This window comes from Fusarium oxysporum, chromosome I (genome assembly GCF_013085055.1).
Source record: "Fusarium oxysporum Fo47 chromosome I, complete sequence".
NCBI classification, from domain to species: domain Eukaryota; kingdom Fungi; phylum Ascomycota; class Sordariomycetes; order Hypocreales; family Nectriaceae; genus Fusarium; species Fusarium oxysporum.
Window position 1 is genome coordinate 4,598,173 of NC_072840.1, and position 27,252 is coordinate 4,625,424.

Genomic DNA, 27,252 nt, shown 5'->3' on the forward strand with positions numbered 1-27,252 from the left:
AGGTACCTTGCACTAAAATAAACGCGAACTGGTTCCCACCTTGCCCGAAAAGGCAGGAAGCTCGACATGCGAAATTGAGGTGGAAGTTGCTGAAAGTGATGCGGTTATTCTTCAGGTTATTGTTACGTATTGCCAGGTAGGTTGCGGAGGCGTACACACGAGTTTCTCACCAAGATATTGTTGCATGTGTATGCCGTTTGTGAGTAAGTATTATTTTCGAAACCATTCTGGCGGCACGAACTTCACATGCAGCAGAGGGTTTGTGGTTGAACTAATCAGAACGTTTTACCACTGGAATATGGTTTTTTCTTCTTCTTCTTTTACCCAACTAAAACAATGCTCCTAAGACCGTCAAGAGTAGGGATTCCGTAATAGAACGCCATCAAATGCAGATTTGTTTTCAAGTAACCAGCCAAACTCCTTCCACAGTTGAACTCCTATTTCCCAGTGGTATCATATGCAAATAAGCAAGAATTACAATCCTCAAACCAAGAACTTCCGGTTATGTCGAACAAATGAGACAAGGTAATTCGTACAAGCTCGTCTGATGCCGCGAGGCTTTATTCGGCTAACGTTGGTGATCGCTTTGTGACAACCCTAGATGACTTCGACGCGATCGTAGCCGGTGGGCTTCAGTGCGGGCTTGGGTGGCTCACGATCTTTGTACTCGCTGACGAATGGGTTTGGGTCCTCCGTTTGGTTGAGGTTACCAAGCGTGTGGTTGACTCCTCGGTGAGTGGCCTCATCAGCCCTGATGTAAAGGATCAAGTCCTTCATCGTACGGTGCTCTTTTGGCATCTTCCAGTACTAGAGAAGTATCAATATTGAATATTTCGTTATAAGAGTGTTGATAAGTACTCACCTGGATAGCAATGTCGGGTATCTGGAACTTGGGGTCACTCCACTTGGGTAAGTTGCCATCTTCGATCTCCTTGATACAACGAGTATAGGTGTGAACAGCCTCTTCTTCAAGGTAACCGACAAACCTGTGGACAATCTTGGGCGAGATCAGATAGGACACAAACAGACTGTTGAAGAAGACGCCCTGAGCACCGATGATCATCATCTTCATGAACCAACCAGGCTCACACATCTTCATAAAAGTCAAAAGATGCATTCGTTCGTTGTAGCTCTCCTCGAGAAGTGTTTCGATCCAGCCATTATCTCGTTTCATGCGTCGAAGGCTGCCCAGATGGCGCAACATGCCCCCAACCATGCCTGGAACTCCCGCCACGCTCTCGAGGAAGATGAATCGAATCAACTTTTTCTTTGTCAGTCTATGCTTTCGAGATATGTTGCACAGGTGGGATATGGCTTACCCATTGAGCCTCGGTAAGTGGCTTCTCAGCCTCGATGGCTGTAGTCGGCTTGGTCTTGTCGGATTTCTGATCACGGTCCATACCTGTGGCCTTGTCCATACAATATCGGGCAAAGCGGACAATTTTCCAGGCTGTATAGTCGCCAACTGTCCTGGGAGGTCGATGAGCGGGTTCGACCGCCAACATTTCATCATATGTGTAGCCTTCGTGTGGCCAGGCTGGCTTGGTCGTCTGGATATGTGGCGTCTCTTTGACCGGAAAGAAGTCACGAAGTTGGTGTGTCGGTGTCGATGAGAAGAGCCGATGTTGCTGGGAAGCGGCACAACCGGCTCGAAGAGTTATGGGAGCTCTCGTCAGAGACGAAGAAGAAGATATGGTTCGAGCAAAGCCAAGTGCAGCAGCTTTTGCCGCCTGTCGTGAAGCTTGGCTATGCTGAAGTTGGAATGACAACATCGGGGCGAGCAAGAGTTTTGGTGTCTTCAGTATATGGTATGCTTATTGCAGGTATCTGCCTCAGCTTATCAACGATCGAGCTGATTGTTTGATAGGAACATAGTATGATGAAGCTTCTGCCTGAGGAGGTCTAACTGAGCCTTTATATATATTCCAGAGATAAGCCTACAGAGAGGCGTGTCTGCATGTCAGACGCCATCCCCATCATACCCCAGGGGTCCAATTGAGAACGAGAAAATTCTGGTCTCTGTGTTAGCAAAATATCTAAGCGCCGTTTTAACTCGGCGTGAAATTGCTGACAAGAGACGTTACTAAGGTGAAGTTCACGAAGACAGGCCGGGACAAGTACTCAAGGTAAGCGGCGTCTGCGGCACACCGCGGCCGCCGCTAACTAGAACCGGGGCCAACTGTCAAAGTCTAACCCAGCCAGGCCGTTCAGACGAGTAGTCCTTGTCAATTACGATGGTCCGCAGGGGCCCAAGCAATCGGGACAGGCAGTGGAAACGCTAGAAAGACCTTCCCGAAGACCTAAATCGGGAACATGTCAAAGATCCGTCATAGGTCGGTTGCGGCTCTAAAGTTTCGCTGCCACGTGAGTGAGGTTCATCGGGAGGACTCGGATGTCGACTACTTACACAGCACTCGCAGCGGAGATCATGAATCCTGGCTTAGGAATCACTCGCGATCTGACATCAACCAAGAGGCTGATGGCACGTGCTATAAACGGTCCTATTATTTTGACTACTTCCAAAACTTGCTCACTAATCTAGGAGCATTTTTTAAATGCCGGTCTGATGCGGATACAGCAGCTGGTATCGGGATTTCTCGATACCAACACTACACAGTTGACATTATCCCTTGGCCATTCAAACTCGCGGGGGATTTTCCGGGATGCTGATAGGTATTCATTGGATGAATCAAAGGGCTTATGGTCAGCTGCTTGTGTGAATCCTCGTATAACCGGAGATGCTGGAGATGTTGGCTTACATCGATACATCGTGGTCTAGTCCCAGCGATGCAGGTATTGACTCGACAAATTCTCCCTTGGTAAGAATGATGAAGCTTGACATATCATGTGAAGGGTGCAATACCTGATACGTCTTAGTTTAAACTTGGATACTAACCCATCTGCAATGGCATTTGTAAGGTAACTGCAACATAGAATTGGTTGTTATTGCCGAGGTTAATGTCTAATAATATATAATAATGTCAAATACCACGCAAGAAGATGTGTAGTCAGGGGCGAATTACAACATGTCTCTCATCATTATATACTTGCTCGGCCCAGATATGTAATACCTAAAATGCATGATATTTTATATCATGCAAAGCATATTGCATAAAGGTATAGGTTACTACAAAAAGAACTACGCAGGATGGGTGTTAGTGGTACCGGGTAAGCCATCATAAAAATCTACACCGGAACACCGAGACATTGTCACCTCCGCGATGATATACAACGTAAGATGTCAAGGTAAACCATCAGTGACTCGTATTTCTAGGTTTAGAGCAATAGTAGACGAGAATGGTATTGGAGTGTTGTAGAAAAAACAGCATGGCTTCAAAGCTGGCATTTAGATTCCCTTAGGGACGGGTGAAGTAAGTACGAGTGTAGTTTCAGAGTTTACTGTGTTGAAAGTACTAATAAGAATAGCGTAGAGAGACGTAGTTGGAGATTACGCCGTAATTTAGAGGGTTACGATTATAACAATAAAGTCTAACTGGTTCCTATGGAACATTATGAAATCGGCCGTGGATGCATCATGACTGACGTCAAGGTTTTAGATTGCAAGAAAATGCGCCAAATATTCTTCTTCTTTTTCCTTTTCCTTTTCTTTTTCTTTTTCTTTTTCTTTTTTTTTTTTTTTTTTTAATCGGCCAAAACTTTCACACCAAAAAAATTGCCCCTCCTTTAGATCGACAACCCCTCCATCCCACTTTGAATGTGCTGGTTGGGAGTAACGGCTTTCTGCCTGAAAAGAAAACACTAACACTGTAGTTTTTATAGATCTATGAAAAGTACCTGCTAGACAGAGACGTTTCTCGTAGTGTATATGTATACATATCAGATAAATAATATTGGATTAAATCCGGTGCAGACTAGTGTTTTCCGTTTACGCTCCCTTCCTTTGTTCCTTGTTTTCAAGATCCGTCTTCGACCCGTTTTGTACCGCAGCATCAAACACCCACCCACACTCGCACAACTCACACAAAACTTACCCTTCACACATCCTCGCACCCCAGAAACCCACCCTACTTCAACTCTGTCAACCACCAAACGCGATACTGTACTATACCGCCAGGAACAGACATCATGCCTCCTAAGAAGTGGGGTACGTATAACACCTTCTAAACAACAGTCTGGAACCCATACACAGACTACCGTGAAGTCTGAAGCGAAATGGACTTTTGCGGGGTTGTTGGGTTTGATGCTTGCACGGCAAGCAACGTCCTTAAAGAGCACAACAGCTAACAAGCGCATCCAGACGACGAAGAGAGCGACGACAGCAGTTCCTCCGGCTCCCCCGTTGTCGGTGCCGGTGCCGCTTCTCGACGCAAGTTTGACGACGAAGAGGACGATGGCGACGTAAGTCTTTGACCCGTAACCTGCTAAGTGTTGTCGACCCTTGAAATCGCTGACACCTTTCTCCCCATCAACAGGTTCTAGATTCATGGGACGCCGATGACGACTCCGAGGCCGAGCGTGAGAAGGAGCGCAAGGCTGCCGAGGCCAAGCAGAAGGCTGCCGCTGCCGCTGCCGCAGCCAAGAAACCTAAAGGTCAGCGAATTGCTGAACACCAGGCCGAGCGTGCTCAACAGAGAGCCGGTGCTGCCAATGTTGAGGAATATGAAGAGACAGAGGCTGAGAAGCGTGAGCGACTCCGACGCACCGAACAGGAAGCCGATCTCGCACACGCCGCCGACATGTTTGGAGATATTGGTATCAGCGCCGGCCGTGCCAAGTCCCGTCCTGCTACTGTCGTCGTCGACTCCAACGACCCTACCAAGACCATCGACATTTCCAAGCTGCCTCTCTTCCAGCCTAAGACCAAGGCTCAGTTCGAGACTCTCCGCACCACTCTTACTCCCATCATCTCAACCAACTCGAAGAATGCCCACTACAGCCTGTTTCTCCAGGATTTCACAAAGGCTCTTGCTAAGGATATGCCCAGCGAACAGATCAAGAAGCTCGCTAGTACAATGACTGCCCTGGGCAACGAGAAGATGCGAGAGGAGAAGGCTGCTGATAAAGGAGGCAAGAAGACAAAGGCTGCCAAGACGAAAACGTCACTGGTTACTGGTCGCGCTAACGCCGCCGACACCACGACTTACGACGATGCTGATGATTTTGGAGAGTGAGTGTCCCCTCCAAACAGGCGCTGAGATAGTGTACTGACTTTCCTCCAGTGATGACTTTATGTGAAACGTTGTTAAACAATACAGCAAGGGTAGTTTTCATCCAGAAGCTAAACCGCTGCTTCCCATTTTAACTTATACCTATCTGCCTCCTGTCCATCGAGTCGACTGTTCGCCAAGTTAGGCGACTCGAGACATGCTGTTGACGCAAACAACACCCTGTGGTTTCAAGATACTGCCATGAAGCCCTCTTGGGTGCTCGGACATAAGAAGGGCAGTAGAGAGAGGGTGGTGGATCGGAGAGAAGTGTGCCTTAGACTCAAAAGATGGTGAATACACGGAAGAGTGGAGGGCGCCAAGGATTATACATGGGAACGATGCGGAACCAGCTTCAGAGAGCATATTTCGTGCTCTTAGCATACTCTTCATACGGGCTTAGTATATGGAATTGCTTTTGACGACCAGACGCCACGGGCATCTGAGGCATATGTTGATTAGTGTCTCGGTTCGGAACTCGTTAGATAAAAACTAGAGGGCGCTTTGCAATGCATTGGAAGAAATGACACACTGTTGGGTCTGGTCTGCATAGCTCATAGATCATGTTCATTCGTATACCGGAGGCTACTTATGCTATTTCATGTGATGAACGCTGCCACTATGGCAAGGGTATCTCATCAGTTACCGCCCATCATGTTGCTTCTATAAGCGATTAAGGAGTAGAGTAAAATCACGGACGAGGTCCTCATCGTTCATATATAAAATTCCACCAACGCCAGCCACAGTCAGCCGTATCATAAACTTTCCAATCTTGAACGCCTTCGTCGCCTTTCCTTTACACAAGTCATTGCTCTTACACAACGCCGATAAAATATACAAAGTCGCACACGTATCGTCATTCGACCCCCATGCTCCGTTTATACTCGAGCAGAGCAGGAGCCTGTGGCAGGGAACTCACACCACATTGCCCGCCATTCCCATAAAGAGGGCATGGACCGCAAGCGACAAGGTCCAGAACCCAACCTTTTTGAACCGCCGAACACGGCTCTGTTGGTTTTCAACGTCATTCGCAAATGCATCATATGTCTCCGCTGACATATCGTTCATTAGACCACAGTCAAAGATCGACCAGCTACCATCGAAGTCGCTGGCTCGTTTCACGATGCGGCAATTGATTGGTATATATGTCTTCTTCGCGTTGATATAAGCGACGATAGGACGGACCAGTGCCTGGTTGACGTAAGACATATCCTTGGTGAAGAGAGGTACTGCAGCTTTGACATCGTTCATGGAGATCCGGAGGTCCATGATAAGGTAGCGACGCTCATCCTCACTTGTCTGTGGCTCGGCGGCTGGCTTTTCGCCGTGAATATCTCCAGCTGAGTCTGAAAGGTGCCCTGATGTAAGAAGAGCAGGGCCTTGCTCTTGGATGTTGCGCATGAAGCGGTGCCTGTTTGTGTCGACGATTTCTTCAAGCTGGTCGTAGAAGTCGGCCATGACCTTGGTGATGCTCTCGTCGGTGTCAGCGGGAAACATGACATCAGCAACAATATCAACATTCCCTTCGTATATCCAGCCAAAAGGCCCTTCAACACCACGGTTGAGATGGTCTATCTTCAACCCATCAATTCGGAGCCGACTGAACTTTTTCCACGCCTTAGGATCACCAAAACCGACCGAAGCTTCTGGGTCACCATTGCCACTAGGTACCACGCCGTGGACTTGTCGGGGATGGATCGTAAACAGAGAACCATCGTAAGACCCTGACATGTGGTTGGCCGAAAGGAAATCGTAGAACAGCCACTGCTTGCGAAGCTGGGGCAGCTCGCAAGAGAAGATGCTGATAGAGAATGGCCGGAACCCGCCCGGTTGATGAACGGTGAGTAATAGGTCCTCCATCTTGAACTTTTCGATCTCAAAATCTCCTGGTTGGTGCTTGTGACGATATGACAGAGGATCGACCTCCTCGGCTGGCCATGTCACTGAAGTTCGGTCAATGACACCGCGAACACCCTTGATTTCAACATCTTTCAACAATCCCTTGCCATTCCACCAGTTCAGGAATGACAACGTGACATTGACCGTTGAAAGAGTGACATCAAATTGAGTGTAGTTTCCATCGTCCTCAGTTTCAGACGCTCCCACGAGATCTGCTTTGCGACCAGCAGCAGCCTCGGCGGCAGCATCCGACGAGCCTTTGCTTACGGATGAGACGTTGCCTTGGCCAGGTCGTCGAGACACAAAAACGTTGCGGAAAGAGATAACATTATCACGCCACTTGGGAACAATAGCAGACTCGAAAACAACGGTAACGCCAGCAGACTGTGTCAAATAGTCACCTACCCATTGCGCGAGTGTTTCTGGTGTACATTAGCATGTAGGGACTTCGTGCGAAACACTCTACCATACCTTGGGCAACAACAGTGTTGATTGACAAAATGATCAGGGAGAAGAAGGTGGTTGTTCCGACGATAATCCAGGCGAGGTGGCCGAAGAGAAACCACGAAACAAAAGCACCCCATTCGTCAATATTCCACGGTCTCATACTTCTAATCGACACCCATTTTAAACGAACCTTGAGTCGCTGCCAAAAGCCGTTGGCGGCCTCGAGCAGTTCCTCTTTGGTTGGCCGATGCGGCATTCTCGGCAGGTGTAGATAGGACATGTAAGAGACTGGCTCAGAATCCGACCCTGTAGGGTCTTGTTTCCCGAGTTGACTGGAAACATCTTTGCTTATTTCGTTTAATGTCGAAGCCTTGGCCCTTTTCAGATCTTCTGTTGTTTTAGCTGGTGTGGTGGAAACATCCGTGATATCCTTGCCGCAAGAGCATTTTGACCCATTACCCTCACTGCTACCACTACCACTGTACAGTCGTTGCTGTTGCCATGGCTTCGATGACCAATATGACCAGTGGGATATTATACGAGTTGAGGTGTGCGTCGTAAGAGGGATTATTCGCTCGGAAACAGATTTTCGAGGTTGAATTGTATGGCGCAATGAAGAGGCTGGCGTGACAGGCACCACATTGTCTGAGATTGGATCAAAAGTCTGACATTTTCGGTGTGAATGAATAAATCGAGTATTTGAGGGCACGATTGTCGCAGGTAAGAATGACCATTTCCGACTAATTTCGGCAAGAGGACGTATGGTAATCGAAGAGAATGTTGCTGGAGAAGAATTGAAGCAGATCCCAAAGCAACGCCCGATCAGAGAAGAGGGGATACCCTTGGCCATCATTCCAGCATCATGGTGCCTAACTGAAAAACAATACGACACCGAGAACGTAAATAGGGCGAAGTCAGAGCCAAACGAACTTTGTTGTTGTAGTTAGGACAGAAGCAAGATTACGGAGGAGGAGTTGGTCGGAGTTAATGAACGACAGATTCCGTCACTGCAAATGCTAACCAAAGCTGCACTTCCATGGTTCTGGTTGGAAAAGTCACTCCATGACGCGCCTAGCTGCTGAAGGCAGCAAACCAATCGATAAGCTACGATAAGCCACACAAATTTTTGATCAGTTTGCTCGAAAGTCACCAACGCCCCCACCAAACCAACCTCTGATACCCTTAGATGTGTGTGAATTTGACTTGGACGAATTTTCTGCGACCAAAGTATTAACATATACTTGCCTCGAGAACAGCCTTGAAACTCCATTGCAAGAGATCATCGCAAAGCAAAGCCACTCATTCATTTTTCAGAATGCCTGCGCCGACCGCTTTGAAGAACGCAGAGGATGCCCCGCCCGTGGACGTTCCGCTCCCAGTTGAAGGTATGAAAAGAAGAAAAATCTGAAATAAGAGAATCGCGGAGACAGAATCTGATTATGATTCAGACAACGACGAGGAGTTCCTTTTAGATGCGCCTGACGCTCTTCCTACCGATGCGAACGTTCTTGTGCCTGTGGAGGAGAGCAATGAGAATGGAATGGCTATCGATGAGGAAGGACGGCCTCGATTTGCGCCTGCCAGAGATATTGTGAGACTCCTATACCGTCATGCAGAGTTTCAATGACCCTAATAACGTTGATAGGACCCAGTTACCCGTGTGGAAACTCGCAAGATCCCTATTCCTCCTCACCGAATGACACCTTTAAAACAGTCATGGACTTCTATCTACCCTCCTCTGGTCGAGCACCTCAAGCTACAATGTCGAATGAACATCAAGCGAAAGACAGTCGAGCTGCGATCATCGAAGCATACCACTGATACTGGGGCACTGCAAAAAGGAGAAGATTTCGTCAAGGCGTTCACTCTCGGGTTTGACGTGGACGATGCCATCGCGCTGCTGCGACTCGACGACCTCTACATCCAAACTTTCGAGATTAAGGATGTGCGAACAATGCACGGCGACAGCCAGGCCCGTGCTATTGGACGAATTGCTGGAAAGGATGGAAAGACCAAGTTTGCTATCGAGAACGCCAGTAGAACCCGAATCGTGCTTGCTGATTCAAAGATTCACATCCTGGGTGGATTCAAGAACATCCACCTTGCCCGGGAGTCGGTTGTGAGCCTGATTCTCGGTAAGCCGCCTGGCAAGGTATACGGCAACCTCCGAACGGTTGCGGCACGAATGAAGGAGCGCTTCTAAGTGACGGAAGCTGACGATAGACTTGGGTTGCTACATACGGCGTTACGGGTGGACAGCATTATGATCTTGAATTATGTGAACAAGGATTACTCAGTTAAAAATGGGAGGCTGTCATAGCATGTCGATAACGATAGAACATTGAGATGAATCGATTTGTCGCTTCGTGGATACCCACCAATACCCACGGGCCAACAACGCATGATTGTTTCGGGCTAATTGTAGAGACTGCCAGTTGCAGTTGTAGTCAGATCATGTTTGATACACGGCGTTAATATCGCGCTCTTCAGTATCAAACCACGCCTTCGGCCTTACAAGCATTCAGACGTCAACTTCCCACCCAGATGCGAGGGGGGTGGGATGGCTCCGGACTCTTGTTGGCTGTAGATTCTCATGAGATGCTGATAGGCACGGACTCAGGTCACTCCATCAGCATCCATGTTTATCAGAACATATCAACTTTCATCGACCGACTCTGGAGCCTTGACCGACAATTGAGCGAAGCACAACGCAATTCTGAAAGTGTCTTGTGGGAATAACATATGCCCGATTGAAGCAGGAACATGGTTACGCCTGCAAGCAAGGCATTGTAAGAGCCGCTACTCAACTACACTAATGAATGACCATGCCGCTATGCACCATGTTCAACATGCAGCCTTCCGGGACTGCGGAGGCTTCGTCTCGTTTCTCGTTGCACCTGGTTAACTTGGCTTCCGATCAGGACGGGGATCGTCCAACCGGAAGACGTCCTCGAGCCGGCACGGCGAGTCTGGGGCAGCGATGCGGCGGACGACGGGCAAGATGAGCCCGCGGTGCCGGGAATCAACGGGAGCGAAACGTGAGCCTGCATCGAGTTGTATGTAATGGACTGTTGTACGTGGAGATGATGCTATGCACAGCAACATGAGAGAGTTAACGAATGTGTGTGGAGGCGCATATGGTGGGCTATGCTCGCCATCACATTGATTATGATTTTCTCGGTCTGTTTTTCCATCCTCTCCTCTCCTCTCGGTCTCGGTGCGGCGCTGTGTCGGCGGGCGTGAAATATAGCATGCTAAGGCGGCAAAATTCCATATCGCTAGTAATCACCCAATGCTAACGCCGATCTGACACAGGGAGTAGCAATGTTTGACGTCCTTTGGTGACCCATGTAGCTTACTGGGACCCTGGCGTGTTCTCTTGTCGGCCGTTTACAGTAATGTCAATGTCAATGGATCTCAAGGTGAGCGGCGAACCATTGAGGTGGCTTTTGGCAATGTGGGATGGTTGGATCTAGGCGATTGTAAAGCTTCGTAGAGTGGGACCTGAGCCCAGTCCAGGGGAGAATGGACCTGGACTTTTGGACCCCTCCTCTGGTTGAATTGGCCAGGGTGAGATTTGTGAGATCATTTTCACCCCTCCAAGGTCAATCGGACCCCACCTCGCAGGTAATTTTTTGGTGAGAGAGACATGGAAGATCGTGCAGACAGACAAGACGGGAGATGGGAGGCTACGTACATCTCATCATAAGGTACTTTTCTCGTGTCGACCGATGACTGGGCTGGGGTTCCCATTTGAGGAGTGAGCTTTGACTTTTGGCTTTTAATGGATCGACAGATTTCCTCTGGTTTCCAGAAACCATTCATAAACACCTTGTGCTCCCCTCCTGTGGCCATCCTTTCTCCTCTCTCTTTCTTCTCATCTTCATTGCATACCTCTATCCTCTTACCATCATCCTCACTTGCCATCTAGACCGGTTCTGCTGGCTCCAATTGCATACATTTCATACATAAACACTTTACCTAAGGTGAGCTTCAATCGAGATAAAATAGTCACAGCTATTATCAATGCTCATACCCCTGCCCCTCACCATACTCTCAGCAATAGCAGCAGCGCACCAGCAAAGCAGAGCGACCTGACCTTCGGGAGCTCTTTGGGCTGGCCCCCCTCCCCCTCCAAACCCCTCCTCCACCTTCTGTCACCCCTCCCTCACCGATTAGAATAATCCCCCCACCAAAAAAATGCTATGAGCTGGTTTGATTCGGCTTGGTTTGGTATGGCTGTGATGAGCAACAACAAACCACTCTCCGTTGCTGGGCTGGGAAGGGCTGGGCAACGTTGAGGCATATTTCACCCACTCATTGAGTGGCTTTCCCTGGCACTGGCTGGCACTGCTATTGTCCAATTGCCCAGCGCTCAGCTCTATCATGGCACTGCCCGTTGGAGCGCCGGCCGTTCCATCGGTCGAACCTTCCACTCCCAATCAGCTATATAATTTCTTCCACCTCTTCACCTCCCCGCTCCCCTCCTCCTCCTCTTCCTCTTCCTCTTCCCCTTCATCCTTCACACCTTTTTACCCTAAAGGCAAACCAATTAACCCAACGACCCTTAGAAAACATATTACCCGTCAACATGGCTGTCAAGAAGGTCTTCGCCCGCTCCGTCTACGACTCCCGTGGAAACCCCACCGTCGAGGTTGACGTCGTCACCGAGACTGGCCTCCACCGTGCCATCGTTCCCTCCGGTGCCTCTACCGGTTCGTCCCGACCCCCTTCGGCTACTGTCCGTATGCACTCGCTAAGTTCATGATAATCCAGGTCAGCACGAGGCTTGCGAGCTCCGAGATGGCGACAAGTCCAAGTGGGGTGGCAAGGGTGTTACCAAGGCCGTCGAGAACGTGAACACCGTCATTGCTCCCGCTCTTATCGAGAAGAATCTCGATGTCAAGGACCAGTCCGCTGTCGATGCTTTCCTCAACGAGCTCGATGGTACTCCCAACAAGACCAAGCTTGGTGCCAACGCTATTCTAGGTGTGTCTCTGGCTGTCGCCAAGGCTGGTGCTGCTGAGAAGGTGAGCTTCAAACATGTGAATTTCATGCTATGAATATCTCAGCTAACCACTCACTGCAGGGCGTTCCTCTGTACGCTCACGTCTCCGACCTCGCCGGAACCAAGAAGCCTTATGTCCTTCCCGTTCCCTTCATGAACGTCCTCAACGGTGGCTCCCACGCTGGTGGCCGTCTCGCCTTCCAAGAGTTCATGATCGTTCCTACGTACGTATCTCGATACGCTCGTCTTAAGCTTCTTAATTTCTAACGCGGTTATAGTGAGGCGCCCACTTTCACCGAGGCCATGCGCCAGGGTGCTGAAGTCTACCAGGCCCTTAAGGGTCTGGCCAAGAAGCGATATGGCCAGTCCGCCGGCAACGTCGGTGATGAGGGTGGTGTTGCTCCCGATATCCAGACTGCCGAGGAGGCCCTTGAGCTCATCACCGATGCCATTGAGCAGGTTGGCTACACCGGCAAGATCAAGATCGCCATGGATGTTGCCTCTAGCGAGTTCTACAAGGTTGAGGAGAAGAAGTACGATCTTGACTTCAAGAACCCCGAGTCCGACCCCACCAAGTGGATTACATACGAGGAGCTCGCCAACCTGTACTCCGAGCTCTGCAAGAAGTATCCTATCGTCTCCATTGAGGACCCCTTCGCTGAGGACGACTGGGAGGCCTGGAGCTACTTCTCCAAGACCCAGGACATCCAGATTGTTGGCGATGACCTGACTGTCACCAACCCCCTGCGAATCAAGAAGGCCATCGAGCTCAAGTCTTGCAACGCCCTTCTTCTCAAGGTCAACCAGATTGGTACTCTGACCGAGTCCATCCAGGCTGCTAAGGACTCCTACGCTGATGGCTGGGGTGTCATGGTCTCTCACCGATCCGGCGAGACTGAGGATGTCACCATTGCTGACATTGCTGTTGGTCTCCGTGCCGGTGAGATCAAGACCGGTGCCCCTGCCCGATCTGAGCGTCTCGCCAAGCTCAACCAGATTCTCCGAATTGAGGAGGAGCTTGGTGACCAGGCTATTTACCCTGGTGCTAACTTCCGCAAGTCTGTTAACCTGTAAATGGGAATAGACTGATACGTGGAACAAAAGCCTTGTGATGATAATGATGCCTTTGGGTCCTCGGCCGGGAGCGCGTGAGACCATATACCAGAACGGCAAATTGAAAGTAATAGAGGCAAAAATAGTAAAAGCAAACTGATCAATTAATGAACCTTTGATTGAAGTTCAACAAATTCATTTCCCCTTTTGCAAAAACCTGTGTGCATGTCCCATAATAGAGAATGATTCAATATTTCGATGACAAATTAGGCCTGTATATCTGGCGTAATCTATGAGCCAAGTTTAGGAATTAGCTACATAAATTTGGAAAAATCGCCTCTTAACGGTTCACCGTTTCATCAAGTTTTATGGACACTGTTAACTGATACGAGGGACCTTCTTTTTCGATGTGGCTTGTGAGTGAAGTGACCACATGTGGCTGTTTCTACAGCAACAAGCCTATTGGTGCATTATCAACAATAATAATATGCGACCATCCCACTTAAATGTTTAGCATTTTAACAACAACCACACCCATACTGCCCCTGAGAGTGTTTTACACGAAGCAAACGCCTCTCTAGAGGAGATACTAACTCACCATGTCAGCTTCAGGAGATTTGATTGACTTCGACTTGATCGAAGGACAAAAAGAAAATATCCAGTCTTTACCCGGTGGTCGTTCAGCTAAGAAGCTAGCTGAGCTCTACTCCCCATCACCACTTCATAAACTGTCTACCCCGACCCCTTCGGACACGCGCAATGTTAACGACTGCATTCGCGCCGAATTCGAACAAGAGGTTGAAAACATCGCTGAGTCAGACGATCCTCTTGACGTTTTTGAACGTTATGTTCGATGGACCCTAGACGCCTATCCCTCAGCGCAAGCAACACCACAATCACAACTGCATACCCTTCTCGAGCGCGCAACCAAAACCTTCATTGGTTCAGGGCAATACAAAAACGACCCTCGATATCTCAAACTTTGGGTTCACTATATCCACTTCTTCTCCGACACCCCCCGCGAGACATATATGTTCTTGTCGCGACATGGAATAGGAGAGTCGCTCGCATTATTTTATGAGGAATACGCTGCTTGGCTTGAGGGGGCGAATAGATGGGCACAAGCCGAAGAAGTGTACAAGCTGGGTATTGACCGCGAGGCTCGACCTGTTCAGCGACTTATTCGCAAGTTCAAGGAGTTTGAGCAGCGTGTCGCCCAGCAGCCAGATGTCATGAACGAACCCTCATCACCAGCATTACCCACCATGCGGCCGGCTCTTGCTGCTAAAGTTGATCCTTTTGCTGCTGCGCGAGCAGCAGATCCTCAGGCGCCAAGACCTTCAAGTGGTGGAGCTGGCAAACCCTCCAAGTCCAAGCTGGCAATCTTCTCTGACGCTGACGCCCAACCTTCTGCCATGTCATCAATGAGTGCGGGCTCAAAAGGGTGGGACAGTATCGGCTCATTGGCAGACCGAAGGAAAGAGAATGCTGTGGAAGCCAAACCCTGGGCGGGTGAGACACTGCCAGCTGGTGGCAAGAAGAGTACGGCTCCTAAGATGTCAGTGTTTAGGGATCCGGTAAGTTGATATTCTTCCTCCCGGCTTGCCCACATGTTGATGGTCATAGGACTAATGTATGGTTATGATTTTTTTTTATGGTTCAATAGTCTCTTTCGCAAATACAGAATATCGTGGTTGTTCCATCGAAGCATCAAATTTCCGTTCACCCGCAAACTGGGAAAAAAGAGCGTGTTTTTGTTGACCTTGCTGCTATCTACCCAACTCCTGAAGAGATTGGCACGGAGCTTAGTTTCGAGGAGATTATGGCTGCTGACCGAGGCTGGCTCGACCACTGTTGGGAAGATGAAACATTTGACGAGAACCTCGTTCCTGAGCCTGTCATGCCCCTCGAGATCGAGGAAATCAGCAAGGGAGCAGGAGAGAGGCTAATGATCCATCAAGATCCAGTCGACAGACTCCCTATTCATCAAGACCCTGTGGGCAAGTTGGCCATTCACAAAGACACAGTTGAGAAGTTGGTTATTCATCAGGATTCTTCCACAACGTTGGCAGTTCACAAGGACACTGTGCAGTATGACGAGAATGGCAAGGCTGTCGAGCAACATCGGGGGCCACGAGGTGGTAAGAAGAAGAAAATGATTGAGGTCAACGAGACCCAGATCAGTGAGTCACCATGTTCCCGGTATCATACGATCATCTGACCGTTTAATAGTCAAAGCAAAGCTTGACTCGCCATCCAGACCAAAGCTCAAGAAGAAAAACACCTCTGAGCCTACCATGACACTTCATACTAAGGCTGCCACTGATGATATTTATGATATTTTCAACGCACCCCTGAAACCTGCTGGACAGGAGGAAGAGGATGAAGAGAGCGCAGACGATGACGATTATGAGAGTGATGATAACTATACTACTGATGCAGAAAGCACAGGTACAACAAGGCATATAGAGCCCAGTGAAGCCGGTGACGACGAGAACGACGAGACATCTGATGTTAAGAGTGTCAGTGAATGGTCCGACTTTTCGACTCGAAGACACATTCCTCATATTGATGGAGAGGATGATGGTGACGAAGGCACCGAACGAAATGAGACGCAAGTATCTGATTCGATCGATACAGGCGCCCCAGGACCTGGTCAGGAATCATCTGAAGCTTTCGACAGCACTGATCAACAAATGGGAACTGGAGAAGAACAAAACGACGATGCCGAGGAGCTCGAAACTCCTGTGTCTGAAGATTTCCCTCCTACAGCTCGTACAACATTCGTTCCTATCCCACCTGAAGACTACGAGCCCCCAACTCGGCCATTTAGGGATCCGGCCGAGGTGGCCAACAACCGACTGCCCTTCATGACTCCCATCACCGAGAGGACTGAAGTGTCTCTGGACGTGACTATGGAGCGCCGTGGATACAAGACACCTTCTAAGAAGGATAATTCTCCAACTATTGATGAAGAGGACGAGGGGAGTTCAGATTCAGAACCTCTAAGCAGCCCTCTTCGAGAGATGGCCAACGATCCTATTCCACCCCCCAAGATGTCCGCACCCCTTGCTCCCAAATCCATTGGGCCTTTGGGCAAAGCAATCCCTCCTAAGCCTCTTGCTCCGAAAGGCCCCATTATCAAGGACGCTCAGTGTAACCCTGTGGATGAGTCAGTTCGTTCTGAGATCATCTCTAGGATGCTGCCCCCATTGAGCTCATATTCTGGATTCTATGACCATCGACATGAGAAATACGAACGAGGGGCTGAGATCCGCAAGTTTGCCAAGGCCCTGGCCAAGGCAAACAAGTCAGGCGATAATAAAACGGGACCTGTTGCTGCTCCTGTACTAATTGAGCTCCCTGGCACTCCTTCAACCTACACAATCAAGAAAGAACTTGGTGCTGGGGCATTCGCACCTGTTTATCTTGTTGAGAACTCGGCTCCAGAAGCTGATGAGAACGATGAGAATGCAATACCTACCATGGGCAAGGGTGCTTTCGCAGTCAGTCATCGCAGTGAAATCGAGGCTTTAAAGATGGAGAACCCACCTACACCATGGGAGTTTCACATGATGCGTCTGGCTCACACTCGCTTGGGTCCTCAGCATCGTACTTCTGCCTCCTTGTCTTATGCGCATGAGATGCACCTCTTTCAAGATGAAGCGTTTCTCTTCTTGCCTTACCATCCCCATGGCACCCTTTTAGATGTTGTCAACTTCTTCCGAGCTGAACCTTCTGCAGTCATGGACGAGCAGCTGGCAATGTTTTTTACTATCGAGCTTCTAAGAACCGTTGAGGCTCTTCACTCCAAAAGTATTCTGCACGGAGATCTCAAAGCCGACAATTGCCTGCTACGTTTGGACGCACTGTCCGATGACGAGTCCTTGACAGCCCAGTGGAAGGCTGATGGGAGCGGTGGATGGTCGTCGCGTGGAGTTGTGCTTATTGATTTTGGCCGCGGTATTGACATGCGCGCTTTTGTCCCCGAAGTTGAGTTCATTGCCGACTGGAAAACCAGCGCTCAGGACTGCGCCGAGATGCGAGAGGGCCGCCCGTGGACGTGGCAGATTGACTACCACGGCCTCGCTGGTACAATTCACACGCTCCTCTTTGGCAAGTACATCGAGACTGTACGGTGTGACCAGGGTGGACTCGGCAAGTCTGGTCGACGCTACAAGATCCGGGAGAGCCTCAAACGGTACTGGCAGACTGACCTCTGGTCTGACTGTTTCGAGCTTCTACTGAACCCTGGAGCCGCAGCAGCAGCTGGAGGTGAGGATGGTGGCAAGATGCCTGTGCTTAAGTCGATGAAGAACGTCAGGGAGAGGATGGAAACCTGGTTGGGGGCCAACTGTGAGAGAGGTGTTGGACTCAAAAGTGTCATGGGCAGGCTTGAAGCTACCTTTGGCAAGAATCGCAAGTAGAAGTGAATAATGGGTGGTGTTGTCGTTCTTCGAGGCCTGGCGTTGGATATCGGTAGAGAGGGGGCGTTGGTTGACTGAGCTTTGTCTGCATGTGTTGGTCCTTGCTCTTTGCAAGATAAATGGTCATGAGCAGTTATACCCCTTTGGAGAGTATCATAGATCTAGATGAGCCTTGTGTTGATTAGCAATGATGATTATGATCATGATGGGAAATACTGATCGGTTTACATCTGTGTTCATGAGAACTTGCTCGTCAGTCGTCACTTGATGAATCTTTTCGTAAGCAGTGAATGACCGCTATAGCTAACCAGGATACCTGTTCATATCAAGCTTCAGGCTAGATAACGGGCATCAACTGCGATAGCCCTGTGAAGTATTAAAGAGACGATCGTATAATATTACATTGCACCCAACTGTCCGCTCCTAATCCTTTCCATCGGCCAAACTCGCTACACATACTACAGTAACCAATTGAGCACATCTACTCGCTCTCGTCATCAGAATCATCCTTCTTCTTCCGTTTTCCGCCCTTCTTAGTCCCCTTCTTGGCATCCTTGGCCATTTTACGATCAACCTGATCCTGTATCTTTTTCCTTTCTGACTCTCCCTGGGCCTGCAACTCTATTTCAAGGTCCTTGAACTCCTTAGTCTCCGCATCCATGCCCACAAGTCGCTCCAAGAGCTTGATCTCGGTAGCCCAGACCTTCTTGTCCTCGACAGATTTGCCGTCAGCACCCGGCCGATCAATGGGCGTCTCGAGTACCATGGGCATACCCGCGAAAGGGGCATGGTTCATGATGCAGTGAAAGGCGCGGAGGCCGAGAAAGCCCGTGCCGATGTTGGCGTGGAGATCTCTATTGGAATTGAAGGGGGCCTTGCTGTCGTTCACTAAAAGATGTCAGCCGCTGCAGAAAGGAAGGATTTAGATCGAAAACTTGCAGTGGAAGGCCTTGAGATATTTGTGACCAACGATGTCGTTGAAAGAGTTGACAGTCTTCTTGAATGCCTCTGGTGTTCTTAGGTCATAGCCAGCTGCAAAGGCATGGCAGGTGTCAATGCAAACACCAACTCTAGATTTATCCTCAACCAGGGCAATGATGTCCCTCAAATCCTCCCAGGTTGATCCAATGACATTTCCACTGCCTGCCATGTTTTCCAGGACTGTAATCACCGTCTTGGTAGCCTTGTGTGACTTGTTAAGCTGCGCGGCAATACGTGCAATGGCTGCTGGCCTAGCATCTCCGCCGGTTGATCCAGGATGGAAGTTGTACAAACGAATTCCCAGCTGCTCGCAACGTTCTAGGTCATCGAGAAAGGATTTATATGCTTGGTTCGCCTTGTCCTCATCAGCCTGCGCTAGATTGACGAGATATGAGCCGTGGGGAAGGGCATGTTCGCCTGCGCTATAACTGTGTTCTTTGCACATTGAGATGAATTGATTCTTGGCTTCATGGTCAAGAGGCGGGTTCGTCCATTTTCTTTGTGACTTGAGGAAAAGTGCAAAAGCGTTTGCGCCAATGTGGACTGCGTTTGTGACGGAATTCTGTACTCCTATAGGGAAACGTTTAGCCAAGATACAACCAAGGGAATAAAGTATAAGGCTAACCTCCTGCGGCACTGACGTGAGCGCCAATGTTCATAGTAGGTTTAAGTGATGATACGTCCGTTCTATCTGCCAAGGGTTTCGCATCTTCGTCCTTTGCCTTTGTTTTGCGCTTCTTGGTCGTCTTTGCCGTTGGAGCTCGCGAGGCTATCTCAGGTTCGGGCGAGGCTTTTCGCTTTGTTACTGTCTTTACAAATGCAGCCTTTGCAGTTACGGTCTTTGAAACTTCACCCTTAGTCTTCTCAATGACCTTGGTCGCAGCCGCTACAGCCTTAGTCACCTGAGGCATCTCGTCGTCGTCAGGGTCCTCGTTGTAGCTAACTGCCTGCTTTTTGCGCAGAGACGTACGAGCCATCGCCGATGAAAATAAATCCCAGACAGAAGAATTGACTTGTCAGTTGTGCCGGAAGGGTCTTGGGGGCTTTGATTAGCTGGTTTGGTGGATGAATCCGAGTGGAGGTCATTGCTGAGAGCTACACTGTGTGACGCGATCCACGCGCTCCGTCCTTCACTTCGAAGCGCGCAGTCACGTGCCTAGTAGACATTCAGAACAGGGTCAATCGAGCCTCCCATGGAAAGAAACAATGATACGCGGTACATGCATGCAATTAGTGAATGGGAGTAAATTTGCTGGATACAAGCTTCGAAACTACCTAAGAAAAGAAGACATGCGGGCCATCCTAGACACAATTAAAATACGAAACCCCACGCCATTCTGCCTGTACCATGTGAACAACTCCTGTCGTTGTCAATCTGACAACCAATATATAAGCATCCCAAGCATTTTACAACACATAAGAGAAAATTTAGGCAAAGATTTCCATCTCAGCCTTGCGATCGGCAGCAAACTGATCCTTGTATGCATCCCACAACTTCTCAATTTCCTGAACATAACGTTCATGCAGCTCATCGATGTCCTGCTGACCTGGTTGAGGTCCATGGGCCTTGTCAACTCGGATCGGCCGTCCGATAACAATGTTAACGGGTCGACGGTAAGGCATGAGACCAACATCGTAATTGAGCACACCACGGCCGTGGAGAGCTGGCACGGTAAACTTGAAAACCTTGAGAAATATCATCTGGATTCGGTGTACAAGGGGGTGTGTCTTAGGGCTCAGCTGGTCGTAGAGATCGTTTTCGCCAAATCCGATAACAGGAACTAGATCGGCTCCGGTACGAAGTGCCATCTTGACAAACCCTTTTCGGCTCCTGAGGATCAAGCGAAGGCTTCCTGGTTGGGCCTCGAGCGATTCGCGGGCACCGCCGACAACAATAGTAACAGCGCGGCCTCGGCCATCATTGCTAGGACCGCCCTTTGAGAGAAGATTCCATATCGACTCCTTAGAGACTGACTGGAGACCGTGAAGCATGATATAATCGCGGTAGAAGGGAAGACGGAAGTTGGAGTCGAGAGTGAGGAGTGTGTTGGTGATTCCAGGGAACAGTTCGCGAAACCCAAGAGCATTAGTGCCAAAGGCGGCGAAGGCTCCATGGGAAATGATGCCATGTGGATGGTACCCAAGTATGTATTTTCTATCGGTCGGTAGTTCGTGCGTCTTGTGCAGCTTCATGGGGAAGTATCCAGTGAAGAGCTTCCAGAGCTTGAGGCTTCGTACCCATTCTGAGCGGTAGGTCAGGTTACCGTTAGTTCCTGCAGTTGAAAGGGCAAGATGGATCAGGTAAATTATAATGATAGGCCAAGCGAGCGGATTGGCGCAGATCAACCAAAAGGCTGAGACAAATGTGGCAATAGACATGCAATGAAATAAGACTGCTGCAGTCTGTAGCCGTCGCCTCATGGGCACTCGCAATGGCGCGAAACGAATGCCTCCGGCACGCCAGCTCCCCGTCTTGATATTTTTAGGTTGAGCGGTAATGGGGAGCTTGGGATAGGACCATTGATCATGTCTGCTGGTGTTATCCGCGTCTCTGTCAGCGACAACGTCGGCGTAACTCTTTTCACCGTTGTTTGAATCTTCTTCTTTGCCATCTCTCTCGTCCGCCTCAGCTGCTGCTGCTGCATAACTCTTTCCGGTACCATTGGGAGTCCCGCTCGGGGCTCCTCCATTCAACTTGCCATCAGGCGCACCATTTGTAGAAAGCATCAGATCGTCAAAGTCGGCGTTGCTGGTAGAGATGCTCGACTCGAAATCACGGTCAGGCAGCTGTGGGCGCTCCGGATCTCTCTGTTCACAGTGATTAATACAGGTTCTTTGATGATTTGAAGACGGAGGGCTTAATACATACAGCTTCAACAGCCTCTCCATTCTGCGATTGGGACGGCGGCTCGACCGGATGCTCGTTTTCCGGATTAGGAATTGTTGTCACTTTTTCAATTGCATTAGAAGGATGGGCCCCTTTGAATTATGTTAGTAAGTCTCTGGGAAAGTCGTGAATCAACGAGGTTAAACCCATCAACACAATGTATCGGCAATCAAGCTATTACATCACCATTTGCCTGCTTTACGACGCAACGCGCGTATGAAGGGCCCAAAGGTGGCACAAATCAACGGCACATGAATGAATTGGCTTACCGTTAATGAGGGGAACATCACTGTCAACCACAGGGTTCGACATGATACACAGAGCAGCTCGGATGTTGCTGTGTCGTGATAAAGCAAGATCCTGGGGCGGACGGATAGCCAGTGGACTTGGGGATGTTGGGAGTTGCACGAGAAACTGCTGGTCACACGCACAGTCACATCAGAAATTGATATAGGAAGAAGGGTATATATTGGCAATGCCGAAAGAGAGAAAGAGAACGGAAATTTTCAGTCGGCGACTATGACACGAGCATTAGCCGCCATGATATCGTCTTACGGAAAGGGTGGACCTGAGCCGCTTTCGTGTTTGTATTATGCAAAAAGCTAAGTGCCAGTGATGACGTCGCACCAACCTTAGGTCATGTTTGACACGTGAAATCAGAAGCTTCGATCTTGATCTGGCCAGGGGGAGGGAAGTATGTCCAAATCTCCACTTGCCGCTCCTTTACACAATTTAGACAGTCCTTAGGTAACTCAAGGTTTGATAGATGCCTACCTATTTCTTTTTAGCATGATTCAACGTGTGCTTGACTTGAGCCTTGCTTTTACAATTATAACTAGTGTTTTGTGAGCATAGTCGTAAATTATTAATGGCTTTAATCCATATTCCTAAGTGTGTAGGAAATATCTGGTGTCAACTGTACTGTGTCTCAGAGTCCCCAATTAATTATTCCCCAGTCAGCGCCCTGCTATCCGTCGGGAATCATCAAATTCCATATGAGCCTCGGCAAGCCACCAACAGCAAGCAACACATCCTCTACATACCGCAAACGATGACATAACTTAATCACTTGCCAGGTTCACTCTAGTAACAGCTTGTGGTCCTCGACGAGATAGACTCTCTATATACAAAGCTTCCACTCTGCACAATACAACTCTTTGACACCTGTGCTAGCGCATGGATCCTTGCTGCCACGAGGCACACTATCTGGACAAAACAACAATATATGTTACATGAAATAATGATGGGATAATCATGACTAGACCGTGCCCCGTTCTTTTAGCGTGGAGGTCCCTACCTTCCACAGAAACAGAAAAGGAAAAACAAAAAAAGCATGTTCCCATGTCCCATAAACGCCTCCCTGAGCACCATGCCAAATACTTCTCAAGGCAAAAAACGAAGGTCGTCTCAGTGTACTTTGTGATATAGTGACGCAATACGGAAGCACTCAGGAATGAGTGTAATGCAGCGCTGTTTTATACTTTGGCGACAGCCGCAGCGGCGGCATCGCGTGTTTCCATCTGTTGTTTCAAGTCTGCAACGACATGGTCCAGAGTCGAAACCTTGTCTGTGAGCGCCTTGACTTTCTCCTCTAGCGCCTGAACATACGCCCACACACTCGGATCACTCTGAGCAAACATGTTTCCGCTGTCGTTGATAGACTGCGCGCCACTCCCGCTCCGGGTGTGAGAGAAGCCGGTTGACCCGGGCGCCGCGAACTCAGGATGCGACAAACCGGGAAGCTTGGGCCGGGATTGCGAGTTGTGCGGCGACTGTAAATCCGATGCCCGGCGTCCAAACTGCGCCTGTTGCAGCTGCTGGGTCAAGCTAGGAGAGCGCTGGCGCGCCAAGTTATTGGAGTCATGTCCTTGCACCCCGGGGCTCAATGGTTTTGGAGACTCTGTAATACCAGTCTGGGAATACATGTTCGCATTGGCGGCCGCAACAGATGCGATTCCCGCGGTAGAATTGTGCCCCGCAATGTTGTTGGCGACAGGCTGAGAAGAGTTGGAATTTGCCTGGTTTTGGTTAACATTGGGGGGGTAAAGTCCCCCAGTCCCAGGTCGAGCACCAGGTGGTGGATATGTCCGAGCATGGGTGCCGTAGCCATCAACTTGTGCTCCTGCAACATGCTGGGCGGTGATGCTTGGTAAACTTTGACGTCTCAGTTCATCTTCCTCGGGGTTATCGTATGCAAGTCCAGACATGGCCGATTCATCAGCTTCGCCAAGACTGGTCTCAATATCGTTGTCGTCAACGAAACTACCCATGCTGGATCGTCGCCCAGCACAGCCACCAGCACCCTTAGAGTGACGAGCAAGCGCATCGCCACGAGCGAATTTTCGGTCACACTTGGGACAAACGTGAGGCTTCTCACCAGTGTGCAGTTTACCGTGACGCTTGAGGTCGTGCAGACGGCGGAAACGCATCTGGCATTCCGTGCATACGTATGGTTTCTCTTGGCTATGCGTCAACAAATGGCTCTTGAGGTTGTGATGGCGTGTAAACTCAGTATTGCAGTAGGGACATTTGTGCTTCTTTGACCCAGATGATGTGGGAGATGTCTGGCCTGGGGTGGGCATCGGAAAGCTCATGCCTCGAGTTGGGGTTTCTGTCAGGTTACCCGTAGCCTGAAGAGAGCCAGGGTACGATAAGGATCCAGGCTGATGCCTCTCTTCCTGCCCGACTACTTGCTGTGAGGACTGTTGATGCTGCTGCTGATCAATTTTAGGTACATCCACTTCCATTGGAGTCGGACTCTCGGTGACGGGGACGCCAACAAGGCTGTTGGTGCTCTGTGGACTTGGTGCGCCATGCTCTTCGACCTGACTTGTCGCGGTTTGTGCCAGCGACACGGGGTTTGGGGCCTTTGGAGATGGGTCCATGGCAGCTGTTGGTGCTAGCTGAGGCGCGTCAGCAGGGCGGCTCATAGCCTGAACAGCTCCAGACATGAGGGAAGTTAGAACTCGGTGGCTAGGATTGTCGCTCGTGGGTGCTGGGGCCCGTATCCCGTCGTCTTGATCGTCAACTTCGCGTCGTCGGCGCTCGTCCTCGAGGGCAGCTGCCGCGGTCAAAGGCGTCGGAGAAATACTCGACGCGAGTGCCAAACGGGCAGACTTGGCCGGGGATCCAAGACCCAAGAGTCCCTGCGACTGCGCGACGAGAGAGCGCGGCGATGAAGGTGAAGGTGAACGAGGCCGTTTGAGCAATCTGATAGCAGCGTCGTCTGAAGGGATGATAGCAGGAGGGGTCGCCTCTGCGCGCGTTGCGGGCGGGGGGTCGATCGCGGTGAAGGCGGAAGCGTCCGATGCCATAGAGGCAGATGGAAAGCAGAGAATTGGAATAATCAAATGCAAATCTGATCCAGCATGCGATCAATTTCGAGGTTTCGATGTCGCAACAGCCTTGGGCCAAAGGCACATATCGGGGCGAGATGGATTAATGTGTGGCTGGAGACGTGGCGAGAGCTGATATTTTCCCCCCGGGTCAAGGCAGAGAGGCGAGTGAAGGAAGAAGCAAGTACTGGGTGGGCGGGTTTACGCTGTGGGCAGTGGGTGGCTTAAACGAGGAATGCAACAAACAGAATTGAGGCTCGAGAACCGGCAATACAGTAGCGTGCAGAAAGGACGATTTAAGGCAAGTATTCTGGGGAAATGACAATGAGCCAATGTATCCGTGAGAATGGTTGACAGTAATGACGATGTAGTACTGAAGGAGAGTTGTGCAAGGAGACGTAGAGAAAGAAAGTGAACAAGGCGGCCGATGAGAGAGATGCGAGGCGAAGACGGGCGATGAGCGATAGTGAGGGCCTCTGAAAGTGGGCAAGTGGGTAAGAACCTTCTCTGATTGGATAACTAGCCTGGCGGGTTGAATGAGTGGGGTACGTAAGAAGGAAAGAGTGTGTGGGCGTTTGTCAGTGGATTGTTGACAGCTGCCGGGCTGGTTCCTTCCAAAAAGGCCTGTCCTGTCTCTGAGGTGGGATCGTGCCAGAAACCTGGTAGGTACCTTAGGTTCAATGTACCCTGTCACCTTCCTTACCTTAACTTGTCCCGTCACGAATGTTTTCTTTATTGGTTTGGGAAAGCACTATGCAGCTCCGACCTAGCATTAGCCGCAAGGCTTGCATTAAAACAAGCTGATTAGGTACCTGAAACACAATTATTTCACGCGACGATCATTCACAGAGATAAATAACGAGATATATTGGCGACGGTGTCTCGCCTCGGGAAGCCAACAAAACACGCCAGCGACGCGAAAACCAGTGGAAGCATAGGGAAAGGGGAAACGCGCGCCTGGTTGGGGAACGCCCCGGAGCGGAAGATGACCACAACCGAAAGTGAAAGCCCGAAGAACGCCAAAGCGGACAGAAGTGGGTGATGCGAATACGTTTCTGGTATGAAGCGGCGGGCTAGAAACGTGCTGGGGAAAGGTCTAACTGAAAGTGACTGATTTTCGTTTCAAGGTACTTTGACGTCAGGTACCGCTATTCCCTGCTGAGGAAACATCCATCATTTGGTCAGCCAGCCAAGACATCCACCACCGTCCAACTGGAGTGGATGATTTGCCTGCATCTTGCAATCGCGATCCCAATGGAGTCATCATCGACAGTGATTTACTGTTCTATTGGCGAACCGCCTCTTTGACACTCTTCTCTCCTCTTTTGACCCTACACCTCAGCACAGCCCTTGCTTTGCGAAACTGGATGTCGAGATCTCAGCCTCTGACGGGGCCGCCCGAGGCGCATATATATACCATCTTACTGCAGTCAATCGCATGTCCCCGCAAGACGGAGGGCAGACGGGAAGATGCACACCTTCCACGCTGAGCGGGAGATGACGACAGTTGCTTCTGGCATCGTTCTTCTTTATGACACTTCGCATACTAAAGGGCTTGCCGGTACTTGCGTCGAGAGTATCGGTATATCTAGCCTCCAGACGACCCACTGATTACCTTCGGGTTCTCCAAATCGACAAGGCAAACAGGTTCCACAAGCTACCGTAGTAAGCGGCATGTCACTGCTCTATCGTAGGTTGAGAGGCGGATCGAGTTGACTAGAAGGCGAGAAAAGGAACAAGGAACAAGAGACATAGGAACAGTGATGAAGACTTGCTGCCGCCCACTCTGTCTGGGCTTATTATAACATTCGATTATTGCACGGAGAAACGAGACGAGGGCAAATAAATCACAATCACCAACCCTTTTGGTTTGTAGTACTCTTGTTGTTTGCTTACCTTTTTGAGCACACGCCAAATGAACCTACAGTCTCAATCTATCGAAACGCCCCAGCTGAAGGCTTGTCTTCAACCTCTGTTTTGTTTCCCTAAGCCACGGTACCCAGGTAGCATCGGTTCAGGGGACTGGGGGCAACGAAGCTGAACCAATCCT

The 27,252-nt window shown here is 49.8% G+C and overlaps 9 protein-coding genes across 9 annotated transcripts; 4 read left to right on the plus strand and 5 right to left on the minus strand.

Moving 5' to 3' along the window:
• Positions 1–262: 262 nt before the first annotated feature.
• On the minus strand, positions 263–1,866 carry FOBCDRAFT_212782 (alternative oxidase-domain-containing protein). The gene is made up of 3 exons (XM_031182938.3): positions 1,320–1,866; positions 863–1,261; positions 263–807 (listed from the first exon to the last, which is right to left on the minus strand). The coding sequence occupies exons 1-3, from the start codon at positions 1,770–1,772 to the stop codon at positions 598–600; spliced, it is 1,062 nt and encodes a 353-aa protein (XP_031043706.1). The 5' UTR covers positions 1,773–1,866; the 3' UTR covers positions 263–597.
• Positions 1,867–3,967: 2,101 nt separating this feature from the next.
• FOBCDRAFT_7356 (eukaryotic translation initiation factor 3 subunit J) lies at positions 3,968–5,253 on the plus strand. Its single transcript, XM_031182941.3, has 4 exons — positions 3,968–4,105; positions 4,259–4,359; positions 4,434–5,128; positions 5,181–5,253. The coding sequence occupies exons 1-4, from the start codon at positions 4,087–4,089 to the stop codon at positions 5,194–5,196; spliced, it is 831 nt and encodes a 276-aa protein (XP_031043709.3). The 5' UTR covers positions 3,968–4,086; the 3' UTR covers positions 5,197–5,253.
• Positions 5,254–5,726: 473 nt separating this feature from the next.
• FOBCDRAFT_212786 (uncharacterized protein) lies at positions 5,727–8,641 on the minus strand. Its single transcript, XM_031182942.3, has 2 exons — positions 7,536–8,641; positions 5,727–7,486 (listed from the first exon to the last, which is right to left on the minus strand). Exons 1-2 carry the CDS (start codon positions 8,362–8,364, stop codon positions 6,081–6,083), a joined length of 2,235 nt encoding a protein of 744 aa, XP_031043710.2. The 5' UTR covers positions 8,365–8,641; the 3' UTR covers positions 5,727–6,080.
• On the plus strand, positions 8,642–9,921 carry FOBCDRAFT_212788 (uncharacterized protein). Its single transcript, XM_031182944.3, has 3 exons — positions 8,642–8,896; positions 8,960–9,102; positions 9,157–9,921. The coding sequence occupies exons 1-3, from the start codon at positions 8,827–8,829 to the stop codon at positions 9,712–9,714; spliced, it is 771 nt and encodes a 256-aa protein (XP_031043712.1). The 5' UTR covers positions 8,642–8,826; the 3' UTR covers positions 9,715–9,921.
• A 2,181-nt stretch (positions 9,922–12,102) lies between these two features.
• On the plus strand, positions 12,103–13,593 carry FOBCDRAFT_267771 (Enolase, C-terminal TIM barrel domain-containing protein; the record flags this gene model as incomplete). Its single annotated transcript, XM_031182945.2, has 4 exons — positions 12,103–12,226; positions 12,288–12,541; positions 12,601–12,743; positions 12,798–13,593. 4 exons carry the CDS (start codon positions 12,103–12,105, stop codon positions 13,591–13,593), a joined length of 1,317 nt encoding a protein of 438 aa, XP_031043713.1.
• A 356-nt stretch (positions 13,594–13,949) lies between these two features.
• FOBCDRAFT_212796 (Mad3/BUB1 homology region 1-domain-containing protein) lies at positions 13,950–18,222 on the plus strand. Its single transcript, XM_031182951.3, has 3 exons — positions 13,950–15,149; positions 15,239–15,755; positions 15,805–18,222. The coding sequence occupies exons 1-3, from the start codon at positions 14,172–14,174 to the stop codon at positions 17,997–17,999; spliced, it is 3,690 nt and encodes a 1,229-aa protein (XP_031043719.2). The 5' UTR covers positions 13,950–14,171; the 3' UTR covers positions 18,000–18,222.
• Positions 18,223–18,330: 108 nt separating this feature from the next.
• Positions 18,331–20,142, minus strand: FOBCDRAFT_212798 (xylose isomerase-like protein). The gene is made up of 3 exons (XM_059609347.1): positions 19,606–20,142; positions 18,939–19,550; positions 18,331–18,887 (listed from the first exon to the last, which is right to left on the minus strand). Exons 1-3 carry the CDS (start codon positions 19,955–19,957, stop codon positions 18,481–18,483), a joined length of 1,371 nt encoding a protein of 456 aa, XP_059463913.1. The 5' UTR covers positions 19,958–20,142; the 3' UTR covers positions 18,331–18,480.
• A 63-nt stretch (positions 20,143–20,205) lies between these two features.
• FOBCDRAFT_152728 (diacylglycerol O-acyltransferase) lies at positions 20,206–22,448 on the minus strand. The gene is made up of 3 exons (XM_031182953.3): positions 22,137–22,448; positions 21,850–21,959; positions 20,206–21,788 (listed from the first exon to the last, which is right to left on the minus strand). The coding sequence occupies exons 1-3, from the start codon at positions 22,177–22,179 to the stop codon at positions 20,409–20,411; spliced, it is 1,533 nt and encodes a 510-aa protein (XP_031043721.2). The 5' UTR covers positions 22,180–22,448; the 3' UTR covers positions 20,206–20,408.
• Positions 22,449–23,318: 870 nt separating this feature from the next.
• On the minus strand, positions 23,319–25,267 carry FOBCDRAFT_7411 (uncharacterized protein). Its single transcript, XM_031182954.3, has one exon. It carries the CDS (start codon positions 25,179–25,181, stop codon positions 23,343–23,345), a length of 1,839 nt encoding a protein of 612 aa, XP_031043722.2. The 5' UTR covers positions 25,182–25,267; the 3' UTR covers positions 23,319–23,342.
• Between the last annotated feature and the right edge of the window lie 1,985 nt (positions 25,268–27,252).

Bases quoted from the DNA above. Each gene is read 5' to 3' on its own strand.
- FOBCDRAFT_212782 (XM_031182938.3), bottom strand. From the start codon at position 1,772: ATGTTGTCATTCCAACTTCAGCATAGCCAAGCTTCACGACAGGCGGCA. The intron at 1,262-1,319 runs GTAAGCCATATC...ACAAAGAAAAAG, and splicing joins CACTTACCGAGGCTCAATGG to TTGATTCGATTCATCTTCCT. The intron at 808-862 runs GTGAGTACTTAT...ATACTTCTCTAG, and splicing joins TACCCGACATTGCTATCCAG to TACTGGAAGATGCCAAAAGA.
- FOBCDRAFT_7356 (XM_031182941.3), top strand. The intron at 4,360-4,433 runs GTAAGTCTTTGA...CCCCATCAACAG, and splicing joins ACGAAGAGGACGATGGCGAC to GTTCTAGATTCATGGGACGC.
- FOBCDRAFT_212786 (XM_031182942.3), bottom strand. From the start codon at position 8,364: ATGATGGCCAAGGGTATCCCCTCTTCTCTGATCGGGCGTTGCTTTGGG. The intron at 7,487-7,535 runs GTATGGTAGAGT...AATGTACACCAG, and splicing joins CAACACTGTTGTTGCCCAAG to AAACACTCGCGCAATGGGTA.
- FOBCDRAFT_212788 (XM_031182944.3), top strand. From the start codon at position 8,827: ATGCCTGCGCCGACCGCTTTGAAGAACGCAGAGGATGCCCCGCCCGTG. The intron at 8,897-8,959 runs GTATGAAAAGAA...ATTATGATTCAG, and splicing joins CGTTCCGCTCCCAGTTGAAG to ACAACGACGAGGAGTTCCTT. The intron at 9,103-9,156 runs GTGAGACTCCTA...TAACGTTGATAG, and splicing joins TTGCGCCTGCCAGAGATATT to GACCCAGTTACCCGTGTGGA.
- FOBCDRAFT_212796 (XM_031182951.3), top strand. From the start codon at position 14,172: ATGTCAGCTTCAGGAGATTTGATTGACTTCGACTTGATCGAAGGACAA. The intron at 15,150-15,238 runs GTAAGTTGATAT...ATGGTTCAATAG, and splicing joins TGTCAGTGTTTAGGGATCCG to TCTCTTTCGCAAATACAGAA. The intron at 15,756-15,804 runs GTGAGTCACCAT...ACCGTTTAATAG, and splicing joins GGTCAACGAGACCCAGATCA to TCAAAGCAAAGCTTGACTCG.
- FOBCDRAFT_212798 (XM_059609347.1), bottom strand. From the start codon at position 19,957: ATGGCTCGTACGTCTCTGCGCAAAAAGCAGGCAGTTAGCTACAACGAG. The intron at 19,551-19,605 runs GTTAGCCTTATA...GTTTCCCTATAG, and splicing joins TCACGTCAGTGCCGCAGGAG to GAGTACAGAATTCCGTCACA. The intron at 18,888-18,938 runs GCAAGTTTTCGA...GACATCTTTTAG, and splicing joins ATATCTCAAGGCCTTCCACT to TGAACGACAGCAAGGCCCCC.
- FOBCDRAFT_152728 (XM_031182953.3), bottom strand. From the start codon at position 22,179: ATGTCGAACCCTGTGGTTGACAGTGATGTTCCCCTCATTAACG. The intron at 21,960-22,136 runs GTAAGCCAATTC...CATAATTCAAAG, and splicing joins TGATGTTCCCCTCATTAACG to GGGCCCATCCTTCTAATGCA. The intron at 21,789-21,849 runs GTATGTATTAAG...CACTGTGAACAG, and splicing joins ATGGAGAGGCTGTTGAAGCT to AGAGATCCGGAGCGCCCACA.
- FOBCDRAFT_7411 (XM_031182954.3), bottom strand. From the start codon at position 25,181: ATGGCATCGGACGCTTCCGCCTTCACCGCGATCGACCCCCCGCCCGCA.